This window comes from Falco punctatus, assembly GCF_963210335.1.
Source record: "Falco punctatus genome assembly, chromosome: 7".
NCBI classification, from domain to species: Eukaryota; Metazoa; Chordata; class Aves; order Falconiformes; family Falconidae; genus Falco; species Falco punctatus.
Window position 1 is genome coordinate 18,510,970 of NC_137587.1, and position 14,198 is coordinate 18,525,167.

The following is a 14,198-nucleotide window of genomic DNA, read 5'->3' on the forward strand; positions in this document are numbered from 1 at the left end:
ACACTTAAAAAAGAGCAGGGTCTACGATTCCTTACAGCATCTAGTTGCTATGATATGTTCCAAGTCCTGGATTTTTAGATCCTCTTCCACTGAAAGAGACTCAAATCCCTATCTGCTACTTCCAAAAAGAGGACCCTAATTGTTGGTCTATCACAAGACAGGAGCTGAGGTAATCATAACCCTTCCGTATGCTTCTGAAGGCTTTAGGTTAGGCACTTTTCATGATTTTTCTTATAATGAAAAGTTTAAGATCCACAGGGCTTAATAGAGAGACTAAACTGGAGGAAATAGAGCTCTCTAGTCTGGTTAGAAGAGGGTTTGCATAGTATAAGGAACACTGGTTTCCACTTCCTTCCAGAGTTTATTCAGGAATTCATGCAAAATCTGGTGAACAGAGTGTCTTTGCTCCCACTCTGCATGCATGTACATGTGTGCACAAGCTCGTTCTTGTGTATGTCCACATTCAGTCATTTAGTCATTAGTCCATCACTAAATTACAAAGCTATACTCTTTCTTTCTTCTTTTTCTGTGTTTGAAAGTTTTAAGTACTCTTTGACACAGATTGATAGGAAAAGCCTTGCCCCTACTCTAACTAGAAGTCAGGATCTTTTCACAGGAAATAAAATGTGATTGTTTTTGAGCTGCCTTTCAATGAGAAGAGCTCACAGCACACTCTCTGCTTGATTGGCAAAAGCTATAAGCACTGGACTGTTAATTACATTAAACGCTGACGTTAGCAGCGTTCCCTTTTCCAATGCAGTTGTCTTCTTGAAGGAAAGCATGATCAGATCAGATATAGCCAAAGAAATTAATTAGTCTCCTAAGGCTGTGTGAGAGGTTTCCAACTGTGGATTTCATTTAGTTTGGTTTTCACTAGTCTCACTAAGAGACTGAGTAGGCGGACATCAGTGTCTAGGTGAGAGGTAGGGCTTCAAACGTACTGCTCAATGTTTCAGCAAAACTTAGAAGTGAATGATTGAGCTGACTTGAACAGTTACTCAAATTTAAAAATCCTGAGATTTAGGATCAAAGTGCAGGGGCTTTCCTAGTGAATTTGGCAGGGACATTTTTACCTTCCGTTGCAGGATGAGTCACAGTTCACTTTTCATAGATGAATATCACTTTTCATGGCTGAAATAGTTCAGCTGATTCTACAAGACTTCTGGCTGCTGTGGTTCAGGACTAATGCTAAACTGGATTCTTGCTGCTGCCTTGTTGTGACAAACTTCAATTGTCAAAGGTTTTATCTTTGTACAAAGAGTATTTAGCTTGTTTAGTATGTTGAAAATGTTTCTGATTCCTCTGTGGACCTTTCTTTTCTAAATGCCTATGTGGTTTATAAATGTTGAGGACTGGATGCAAAACACAGTAGTCCTTGACTACTTCCAGCCACCATGCTCTACTAGCTATATATATATATTTATATAAAATATATAGAATTAGATATATATGTGTGTGTATGTGTATATATATATATATATAAACTTGTAGTATTGTTGCAGTATTATTGCTATAGGCATTCTGACTATGAATTCTATACCAAGGTACCTATTCCTTTTTTATTAACTGCATCAGAAATTTAGGTCCTAAATTTGCGGTTGAAAACTCCCTTTCATACCTGGTACCCAAAAGTTGTATGTCCATTTATGGTGTCTTGGTCTTTTCCTGGTTTTTTTTGTAGAAACACATTTCCAAAGGATTTTTAGCACAAATTATGAAATATCTGTATCAATAATATGAAATACAGATTTCTGCATGTTAAGAAATTATAGAACTTTTTATGTATATACATAAATATGACAAAATTAATTTCTGTATTGTCATACATTACATATCCAGATGTTCAAAGACTTCGATTTGACCTCTTTGAGGGTTCTCAAAATGAAGCCTGCCAAAGATGCAAGAAAGTCCATTATAAAAAATTTTCAAAGTATAGATTGATTTGATTATATTTCAAGTGTTTTCCACTTCCTCCAAGACTTGCACATCCGCTCTGACATTTACTCATTTTTTGGAGTGAATGTTTTTATTTAGTTGTCTTCTTAACATATATTGTCTGAAGGGTTAATCTGGCTTTTCTTTAAGTGCCATTTACTCCATTAATTCTATTGAATCACTCAGGGACCTGAGTGATTTATTTTATATTACTTGCTTTTTATGTCAGTGACTATCTGCTCTGATAGTCTTTTTATCTTTTCTAATTAGAAAACTTGGGCTTTCCCTTGGTTTCTTATATTTAGTACTTCCATATGACAGAAAATATCTGTATAGTTACAGTAATTTCCTTAGCCTTGTTGTATAATTGTTCATCTTCACTTCTTTGGGCTCCTTGGTATCCTCCTTTCATATAGAAAGATGGATATGCATTATGACATTCTCATGCATGGGAATAGCCTCAGTACATTTGATGTTGTCTTTTCAAATTACTTTTTAATATGTGTTTGTGTATATATGAATATATATATGTACACCAAGTTTTTCCCTCTTGATCCAACAGATGGCAAAGACCTTATAAAGTTTCCCTTTTATGAAAATTTATAAAATCTCCCATATATATAATGATGCATCTTAATTACAATTTAAATTGGAAGAGAAAATTGCTGTTCTCTAATTTAGTAGGAATTCTAACATTATCAATTTTTTTTTAATTAGATGTTCTGTGGTTGCTACCTGTGATATCAATGTATCATGTATTCTGTTGCAAAATGTACACTATATGTATGGTCAGAATGTAAGGAAAATGACATAGAACTATAGGTGGAACACATAGTTTCTTTTTAATTTTGTGATAATTGATTTCTGCATTTTCCATTTCTGTGGATGGCTGTAAACTGTCGTAATTCTGTACAGAGAACTAATGAACATTCACCCTTGAAACAGAGTAATATGTGAATTTCTTTTTGCTGGTAAATAGCATATCTGCAGCCAGATGATGAGCATGTTTTGTTGCTGTTGATTTGGCTTGGTTAGTTTTGTTTTTATGGTGAAGTTTGATTTCAGCTGTACCAGTTCCTTCATCCAGCTTATCAAGATGCTATCTGAGTTTTAGTGCTAGCACAGAACAGACAAATAGGAACATGGGAAGGTTGTATGGAGGAATGCAAATTTGCCCTTCAGAACATGCCACACAGAATGCCATAAAGTCATTAAATCAATTTTTGATAAGTAGCAGTAGTATTTCTCATAATTTTACTACGTAAATAAGTATTAATATATGAAGCAAAAGAAATATATATATACACAGAAAATAAGTGAAATCTTTAAAAAGGTATGACTGCCTAAACGATTTCCTGTTGATCATATGCATTTACTTGTTTAAGCAAACCAAAGGTATAATAAGAATTATATAGATTAATTAAGAATTATAAGTTACTGAATTATTCTTTGTGCATATTCTAGACGTGTTCTATAGTCTGTAGTTGCACTGTGGAGCACTTTACCTTTAATATACAATACTTGGTGGAGGTTGTTTTTTTAAAAAAATTGTTTCTTTATACTACTGTTATTTCCAGTAATTCTGTTTATGTGAGTAATATTCTAATTTTCAAGTCATTCCTAATGCATTAAAAAGATAAACTAATAAATGTTAATGCTGCTTTATAATGCATGCTAGATATTGAAAGCCCTTTGCTCTCAGGTAACTTTTTGTGTGTCTTATATACAGGCAGCGTCCTGCACTTGGTGAATGCTTAGCATCCCTTGCAGCAGCCATTCCAGTAGCATTCCTTGAACCTTCTCTCAACCATTATAACCCATTGTCTGTCTTCAACACAAAAAGTGCAAGAGAAAGAGCAAGTAAGTACTGTTCCTCATGCAAAAAATAACCCACAAACAAAAAAGTGTTTGTTTTTTCCAACTAATAGTAATAGAAAGAAATTGCAATAATGAAAAAACCACAAATGTGTACCTCTGTAGAGAACTCTTAATATTGCTCTTTCATTACTTGTCATTTTAGCCTTGCTCTGCTTTGTTAAGACTATGTAACATTGTTCCCTTTCTCCTAGCATATTTGGGTGTTTTTTCTGAACATGATGTTGGAATTCTTTTCTGAGGCTGCAAACTGTAGTATTTGAAGCTTAGTTGAAGACCACATCTGCGTTACAAATTTTTTTAGCAAATTGTGCAGCTGTGTTCTTAATCTCATTTATATGAACAGGAAAATTATCTACATTGTTTTTTGCTTTCTTACCAGTACTCCAACGCAATTTGGTATAGGGAGCTCCTGACAGAATATGATCTTGATTCCATGCAACCTTAATCAAAGGAGCATGAGTCCTTCTAGACAATTTTCTTTGTTTGCTTCTTTCCCAACTTAATGTTGATGGACTCATATCTTAAAGTATTTCAGTATTTTCCTCACTGATCTGTGTAAGAGTCATTACCTGCCAAAATCATTGTTCCTTTAAACAAACAAACAAACAAAAATGTAGGCAGATCAATTCCATATGCTTCATAAGTATTTCCATATGAAAGCAGTTATGGAAAAGCTTGTGCTAGCCCTTTCTACCTGTCAGCTGTGCTTTATAGAGGCAGCACTGGTGGAAGAAAAATTTTGCTAGAGTGACTGGCATTAGATTATGATGGGTTGTTAATTGCTGAATAAGCATCCTTCAGTTTCTAGTACAAGAATCTGACAACTGGAATTCTTTCCTGGCATTTTTTGTAGGAGATAGATGTGTAGACTTCATGAACTAGGTGCAGTTTAATTTTAATCTCACTCATAATTTTGACCTGTTTTCCCCGAGATGAATTTCATCTTTTGTAAATCAATGTGAAATTGGTGAGTGATATGGAAACAATGGTCAGAGTTTATCCAATATTGATACAAGCTTTCAGTTCTGCACTTTTACGTAGCTGGGCTGCTGACCAGATAGCTGCAGGGCATGTTATGGTAAAGCCATAGCTTTAATGCAGCTATTGTCTACATTCTAGCTATATGCATATCATCAGAAAGATATAATTTATGAGATGAGATGAGATATATACCTGTGCATACTCCAAAGCCTTAGTATAGTTATGTCTGCCCAAGATGGTGACAGAAAAAAACCCTGAGTGACAGTGTTATTTGCATTTAGGGTTTTAACATAGATGAACCTGGACATCCTCTTTTATTTCGTTAACAAATCTTTTGCTTTCTGCACTTGCAGTTTTAGGTATGCCTGATACAGTAGAAGAGATGTGTCCAGAGATCCCTCAGCTGGATGGACTAATAAAGGAAATTAATGATTTAGCAGAGTCTGGAGCACGATACACTGAAATGCCTCATGTAATCGAGGTTATCTTACCCATGCTATGCAACTATTTATCCTACTGGTGGGAAAGAGGGTCTGAGAGTGTTCCTCAGAGTGCTGGGCCTTGTTGTACAATGATAACATCTGAGCATCTGAGCATCATTCTTGGAAATATTCTGAAAATCATTAACAACAATCTGGGAATAGATGAAGCATCTTGGATGAAAAGAATTGCAGGTGCGGTAAATATTTTAAAGAGTACCTTATAATATTTAATTACTTTGAAACACTTCACCATATTACCCAGTGATATTATAATAATAAATTGTAACAAAAAGAAACCAAAAGGAAAGAATGATAAAGAGTAGATAAGTAACAATAATAGATTTTTTTTTTTAAAAAAATATTTTTATACATGCATTGTAGCATCACTTAAGCAGAGAGCTTTCTGTACAACACAATGGATTTTAAAAATCTTAATGTCTTTATGTGCTGTATAAGAGCCTTAGTGTTTAATTTGGAGTGATGAATTCCGTTGATTTTCAAAACACCTAAGAACTGTGTATTATAGCAGAGGGTGTAAATGCTGTGAATTCTGTTTATGAAATATTGGGACAAAAGGGAAAAAAGTGTATACAGTGAAATAATTCCAGGAGTAACACAAATTCAGGATCAGTCACTTTGCTGGAGTAACTGTACCAGCTATTAAATGAGCAGGAAAATTTCTCAAAATGTCCTGTAATATTTAGTAGCTAGCTATCTGAAATTCTCAGTTTTAAAATTTTACCATCCCTTTTAAACCGTGTAAGAGTATAATATGCAATAAGGTGATTCAAGAAAATCTGTGTAAAGGTAATAATTCCCTGCTAAATTTTAATCCCCCTTTGGTACTGGGTTTTCAGTGTTATTTTAAATACAGCAAAGTCTTTAATAATAATAATAAGGATTGCATTTTAAATTAGTAAGAGCTCTGTTACTTAATTGTAGAGACCACTGCTTGCAGTTTTGTAGTTATTGCTTATCTGAGTAAGGAGATAATGTACTAGTGTGGTTCTTCAAAGGATTTTTGACTCAGGTGTTCTGCATTTTATTACTAATGCTTGTACAAAATAGATCTACGATCTTGAATTAGTCATCCATTCTCTGCATTTTAGCTTGCCCAAGGCAAAAAGAGGTAAAGGAATTCTTCCAGAACTATTCTTCTGACTATTTTCTGAAATTGTATATATATAAAAAAAACAAACAAACAAACAATCAAAAAAAAAAAACAACCTCACACACAAAAAAAACCCAAGAGCATTTTTGTAAGGATTTTAGTGTCTCTATCCCTACTTTAAGTTCTAAGAGACACGCGACTCGCCAAAACCACGGTAGTTTAATTGACGTGACTGAAATACTTATCTGAATTCCCAGTAACTAGCTTTTAATCTCTCAATACACACAGTTGTACAAAGCTATATTCATAGTTTTATTAATACATTCACAATGCTCCAGACATAAGTGAAGCAGTATGACCTTTATGTTTTCTAGAACTGCATAGTTCATATTAATACCATGAAAAACATCAATTGTGCTTAAATCATAGGATTATTTGTATTTTATGTATAGTTTATGCTCAACCCATCATCAGCAAAGCCAGGCCTGATCTGCTGAAAACTCACTTTATTCCAACACTGGAGAAACTGAAGAAGAAAGCTATAAAGATCGTGATGGAGGAGGAACAACTGAAAGCAGATAGTAAAAGTGACACCCAGGAAGCTGAGCTACTGATTCTTGATGAGTTTGCTGTTCTTTGTAGAGATCTTTATGCTTTCTATCCAATGTTGATACGTTATGTAGACAACAACAGGTAAATAAAAACTAATAATTAAATTCATATGTATTAGTTAATGTACTAGAGTCCATGATCACATAATCAGAAAGAACACAATGCATTTAATGTTACGCTGAGCATCAGATCCTAAGTATTTTAGATTCTTAACTTATAGAATGATGTACCTTGAATTCACACCTTTTTCTCACACGTATTTGACCTATTTAGTTGTATTGTAACTGCACTAATTATCATTGAGAAGCCATATACTGACCAAATTTGTTATATATGCTACTGCAGCCCAATGATGTTACAAATGGATATGCCTTTCAAAAATTAAAAAATGCCTAAACCCCTTAACCGTTAATGAAGGAATGAAAACCTGTTTTGCCTCAATTGAATCATTCTATTTGTAGATAATACCACAAAGATGTTAATCTTTTGCGTTATTTTTTTCAAGAGGGAAACAAAAAGTGTTCGCACAACATTGTATTGCCTTTGGAATTACCAGTTTTTTCTCAACCATTTATTGAAGGATTATTCTGTGCCTACACTTCCCCTTTCCTTTGCCTCATAGCATGACCCCAAGACGCTCTTCAGAAGAGCATCTGAAGTATCTATAGTACCTCAGTAGCTATAGTATCTTAATCCTATCCTTAACAATATTGTTCTTCTGTACATAATCATTGTCCACTTATATTTCTAGGTGTTAGTACATATTGGGCTAGTTAGGATAATTTTCAATGGATACATGAACATTTATGCTGTGAACCAATTTACATCAAGAATTATTTGCTTCTTCTAAATGAATTCAAGTTTTTGCTATTTCAGACCTTGTTGGCAAGGGAACACTTCAATTTTTTAAAAAACACAGATTTAACTGGGATATGGAGAAATCCAACTAGGAAGAGTTCATGAGTATAAATTATAATGTAATAATTCCTTCCATGTCTGCTGTCAGATGTCCACTTCATGTATGGTCATATTAATGCATTTTAGAGACATTTAAGAGGTCTGCATCTAATTAGTTAATTTGCCCAAGTTTTCTGAGCACCCTTGTGCAGACAGACCCAGACTGAAGTTGTGTTGGTTCCTGGGCTGCAATAATAAACCAATTGAAGCAGTCAGTCAGTCCTTACAGCTCTATCCACTGATTCCTTTCCTTATACTATTCCTCTGCTCCTCATTATAGCATTCTCTTTTGGATCAACACAACTCTTTGATAACAGAGGGTTTTTTTGGGGGGGCAAGAAATAGACAAATACTCAGAGAAAGAGTTTTCCTTTTCAACCAGGTCTGTCTTCTAGTCACATTCACAGAATAGGCACAAAAAACATGTGTTGGCATGGTGCAGAGGAGGAGCAGGCAGAAACGAGTAGCCAAAAATTCAAAGTTTTGTTGGAGATGAGTAAAATTGCCATTACAATGGTTTTTCTAACCATGGTCATGTAAAATTGAAGTGATTCTCAATAAATTCCATGATTAACTATACAAATTTAACCTGATCTATTAAATAGAGCTTCTTATATTTGGTTGTCCTATTTTAAATGTCTTATCTTAAATTTCTCTTCATTTTGAATTTAGAGCAAATTGGCTGAAGAAACCAGATGCAGATTCTGATGAACTCTTTCGAATGGTAGCTGAAGTTTTTATCCTGTGGTGTAAATCACATGTAAGACAAGAAGTATACTTTTTCTTCCATTTCATTCTGTCTTTAAACATAAATGTGGTACATGCAGGTGAAGTAAACTTCTGGTGATTTTTTTTCCCCCCACACTTTTTAGAATTTCAAAAGAGAAGAACAAAATTTTGTGATTCAGAATGAAATCAACAATTTGGCATTTTTAACAGGAGACACCAAGAGCAAAATGTCTAAAGTAAGTTAATAAAAATATCTGGATCAGTCAGTTAAATCTTCAGCATGTGTTTTGTATGTTGTAAGAAGGCTCTAAAAATCTACTCAGATTGCAACTGCTGTGGTGGTAGAAGAAAGAAAATACAGTTTTGCTTCTTAATTATAGACATGACAACTACTATGCAAAATATAGGCTACATACCTGAGAGTTACGTGGTAAACAGTCAAAGACACAAGATTAAAATAAAGGTCTTGATTTGAAAAAGTTACACGTACAAGAGTTGGGTTGTAATATACAATATGGGTTGTTGCTTTTTCAGAAGAAAAAAAAAAGGTAAAAAAGGTAGGCTTTTATAAAAGCAAGTGAAGAAACTTTGGTTGCCTTATCTTTTTCTTGTGAACATCAATCAATATTGTTCTCTCAACTTTGATGGAGGAACGCTGCCTTTGCGTATACCTCTTTATTCATACATATAGCATGCCATGTGCACTGTTTTGCTTGGTTCTTATTAATGATCACATTAATTTCTTCTTTGCTTATTTTCAAATATGACAAGATACCGACATGGTGGCTGGAAAGTATATTTGTTACCTGTAAATAGAGAAAATGCATGTTGTCAAGGTAAAAAAATGCCGCTTTGACATTAGCTGAGGAAGCTTGCCTTCAGGATAGTTGAAGTCTAATACCAAATAGGCATTGCTAAATGCAGCAAAGAACCCTTTATTTTATTCATATTTGTAACGTGTTTGGAGTAATCCTATTTTGAAAGTGTTCTAGAGAAGTGGTGGGGTTTATTGTTTTGTATTTCACTACATTTTGACTCTGTAACGTAGCTGCTGTAAATCCAACTTTAGACAATAGAGAATCAGATAAAATGTGCCATTACATTTCTTAATTCTCTTTTAAGAAAAATTGCTTCTTTTCTGTTATTTATTCTTTTTTTTTTTAAGCTCTGAGATCTGGTTAAGCCGAATCCTGATATTGGAAAGTTTACAAGCAACAATAACATATTTTCTGCTCATCATGAGTTTATAACTGGCACTAAGCAGCAATTCAAACTATATAGAGCCTCTCCTATTTGGAGAAAAGGAAATTTTTTTATATGTTTTCTTGCCTTCAAGATGCAGCTCCTTGAGATTGTATGACAGAATTGAGCTGTTTGTTTTATCCTCCTTAGTGAGATGAGTAGTGAACATAGTCCAGGCTATTTGATGATCAATTGCACAAAACCAGTCTAACATAGATCTGTACTTTCATCATACGGCAATCACTACACAGACATTTAATACATATACTTCAACATTTATACATTAGAATTGGCCTGAGTAGCCAAGAATTAGATGTACTTTTTTAAAAACATGATAGATTAGAATCAGGTGACTCATATTTAATCTAAATTGTGTCTGGCTGCAGTACTGGTAATAGGATAATATGATGTAAACTGATAGTGTCATATTTAAGTCAGTCTGGCATGGCAGGAATGACAAAACAAATCTTTGCAAAATAAAGAATAGTTTTCCTCATACTGCTCTGATTTGGATAGACTCACCGGAATTTAAAATCAAGAATCTATATGACCCAAATGTGAAAGAATTCCATTTTGAGATTACATTTTCAAATGACTGTTGTGTATATTTGAATATAAAGATACATGATGTATAAATACTTTTATAAATATATTTATACATAACAGAGATGTAGATGCATATGCAAATGCATGTTTCTTCATATGGGTATGCAGTACAGGGATGTTATAAATTATTTTATATGCACATTATTTTTTAAAAACTTTAACATCAAATCTTAAAAGACACTGTGCATGGTTATTGCTAATATAGGAAGAAATAAAAGATTGTATTTTTCATTACTGAATATTTTATTAATATTTTCATATCTGCAGGAGTAGATAGTAATTTGTTTTATTATGACTTAAACACCATGACACAATACATGAGGCATCTTTTAGAAGTATTGTATTGGTTTTCTATATATGATTTCTAAGCATGAAATTGATACAATTTCACAATATATAATGTGAAATAAAACTAATGCATTCATTAAAGCAGACATTTAAATCTGAATAATTTTTTTTAAGACTGCATAGTTTAGAATAAACAAGAAATTCTCTAAGTAACTGAATGTCAGGGTTTCTTACCAGGTTTGATATATATTTATATCCTCAGAGAATAATCAGTAGAGGATATTAGGGAACATTATTTTTATAATTTCTTGCTTTAATATTAACATTCAGCTCAGAAAGTAATATGCTAACAGAATAATTAACACTTTCCTCTTTATGTTTACATGCCATATGCAGAAAAAAAAATATGCAGAGGATGAAGGATTATGATTACATTATTTATCAGTAGCTAATAGCAATGGTAACAAATGATTCATCATTCCAATCAATAAATTGATTAGGTACCCATTGTATTTTGATTATACAACATTAACTTTGTTAATATTTTCTCAAATAAATGTATTTACAGCTGAGCAAGTTTTTTAATTTTTCTTTTCTAAAAAAATGGCAGCAGATTGCTCGGAGGGGAATGGTAAGTTAGAGAACTTTCAGTCTGAGAGAGACTGGTAACATAGATTGCATTGAAATAACAGATTTGTGATAGAAGCGTTGAAATGGAGAATTTAAACACATTCAACTCCACTAATCTGTTATTTTTGAACCCTTCATAGGTTTGTTGATAAAATAGTGTTTTATTTAAGATGCAATGATGTCCTATTGTGTTTTACAGTTAATTGATATAAATTAAATGTATACATTCACATGTACATAATAAATGTGTAATACATATGCGGGCAATTTTTCTGTGTAAGTTTTGTAACCTAAATGAATGTGTGGCTGAATATATGACCTCAGGTGGTAAACACTTGCATATCTTACTGCAGTTTTCATTGGCTGGTCCTCATTATTAATTTTTTGTGTCTGTTTTTAAAAATCATTTGGACAGAACTATTATGGAAGTTTGAGGCAGTCGTAAAATCCAAGTTTGTATTATGAAACAACATTGTGTTTTGTGCCCAATTGTAATATGTAATACATATTATTTGCATTTTTACCATTACTTAGAGGATGTCATGTTAGTATTTTCTGCAGTCATTTTTAATCTCATCTTTCAAACTATTTCAATTGCAGAGAATATGTTTCTTTTAGATATAATATGGTAAATCATTACTGGATTACTTTTATGGTCAAGTTTAATAAACGAAATATCTTGTCTTTACATACCCTCAGTGTATATCTGTTGAGCCATGTCTGTGCAGCATCTACATATATCACACAATTGAAAATTTCAATTAAAATTTGCTATTTGTCTCATTAAGGTATTGAAGACTCTAAGATGTTAATGATGGTTAGTCTTTCAGTCTTTCTTGACTTGTAGCTGGTTTTCTTCACTATGTGATATAAATACAATAGGGTATAAAAGATTTTGATAATAGCTTGGCTTCAACATTTTGAGGCTATTTCAAGTATCACAAGAAAACAAAGTTGCTATTAGAGCTATCACAGGAGGAGGAGATTGTTTTTGTTTATGATTTTTCTGTTTGTTTTTAACCAATGTTTTTTCTATAGTATTTTCCCATGCCTGGTCAAGGATTCTTCTGAGTAACAGTTGAATTTCTTTGCCATTTTACCATAACTACATGTTTTTTTGTTATCTTCTTAAGATTGCCTGACACAATGATAATATAGTATTGACTATGGAATACCTGTTTATTTAAGTGTTTTATGGTATTAATATAGCAAACAGGAAAAAACCCGTATGTATGAGAGTTATAGTTGAGTTTATAATAGTGTTTTCAAAATGGGTACTGCTGAGAGATATAAGTTTAAGTTCTCTCAGGCTGTCTTCAAAACAGTAATGAGCTATGCAATGGGAAAATACATCTATTTTGTATAGATGTATAGAAAATTCATCTATAAATGAAATGCTGCATCTTCACGGTGATAGTTTAATTTCTGTTTTTAAACATAATTTTTCTCAGTCATATTTTGGTGGAGAAAAGAGGTAGAAAGAACTGTTTTGGTTTCACATATATGGAAAAATATATGAATATTTTTCATTATTAGACTATCCAGGGTTCCAGACAACTTCCTCCTTTCAAAAATATTGGGAAAAGGTGCAGTAATTAGTATATTGATGTGTGTGCCTACTAGATGTACTTCCTTATGTGCTGAAGCAACAAATGGTAGTGCTGAATAGTGACAGATAAATTCTGAAGTTCAATCACTTAATAAGGATTAAAGTGAATAAAAATTTTACGAAGATCTTATTTGATTATACACTTGCAGTCTGTTGGTTTAGCTACAAACTTATATTTTTATTGTCCTGATAAAGCTGTAAGTTTATTACTAACTTGTGAAATTGTCATCTTTTCATCACTTTTACTTATGTTTTCTTTCCTTTATTTTTCTTTCATACAGGCCATGCAAGTAAAGGTACAGGTCAAAGTGCATGATGTGTCTTTGTTTTAGATTTAGAGATGATCAGGCTCCAAGCATTCTTTCCATTGATCATAGCAGTGGCGTCACAAAGTGAAGGCCTGGGTTCCACCTACTATAAATTTTCTCCAAGCTAAAGTGGCAGTATTTGACCAGAGCAGCTGAAATTCCCTTTGGCACTCCCACATGTTGCTTAATGTGAAAATGTAGTAAAGTTACCTTTTGTAATTACTTTACATGTACATTCTGCCTCTGCTGTCTTTCTGTATTCTGATTATTTTTTTTTGTTAATATATTGAAGCAGATGTTGTGAAAGCAATGCCTAAGTAGAGTTATCAGAAACATGTGTTTGTCTTATGATATACAAGAAAAATATAGGGGAGAAATGTGCTGTAACCTATATATTGTCTGTAGATGAATAGTAGCTTATATTAGAACGAATAAGTTTAAATAGATATAGAGTTCAAATCCTACTTTTTTCCAAAATCAAAATGATCTTTACTAAAAATGTGAGGTGTGAAAAAGCTTTTGAATAATCCCTGTTTCTTTTATGTAATGCATTCAAAGCTTCCTTTGTCTCCAGTGAACCACAGTTCACCTTCCTTTGCATCATTATCTTTTTTTAAATATGGATTTCTAATATATATATGAGTACTTTTCAAGACATGGTGTGCTCTTCATTGGTGAAGCAGAATGAATAGCAAAATGGAGCATAAAATGCTTTCATCTTTGCCCTCACCCTGTGTGCTAAGAAGCACACATGATGCTGTGAAGAGTTTTAATCAATTAAATTGGAGGCATAAGTTAAAAAGTGAACAGTTGCATTAAACTAGCAGACC

At 33.0% G+C, this 14,198-nt stretch overlaps 1 protein-coding gene across 9 annotated transcripts in view; it reads left to right on the plus strand.

Annotated features, from left to right (window-relative positions):
- The window catches only part of RYR3 (ryanodine receptor 3), a 248,358-nt gene that overhangs the window by 189,341 nt on the left and 44,819 nt on the right, over window positions 1-14,198 (plus strand). For 8 of the 9 annotated variants that reach the window (XM_080395875.1, XM_080395877.1, XM_080395880.1 and 5 more), the window contains 5 exons: window positions 3,665-3,795; window positions 5,148-5,468; window positions 6,840-7,080; window positions 8,629-8,716; window positions 8,829-8,921. In XM_080395875.1, the coding sequence (XP_080252001.1) occupies window positions 3,665-3,795; window positions 5,148-5,468; window positions 6,840-7,080; window positions 8,629-8,716; window positions 8,829-8,921 (874 nt within the window). The remainder of the gene's footprint in view (window positions 1-3,664; window positions 3,796-5,147; window positions 5,469-6,839; window positions 7,081-8,628; window positions 8,717-8,828; window positions 8,922-14,198) is intronic. The other variant, XM_080395881.1, reaches the window with a different exon arrangement.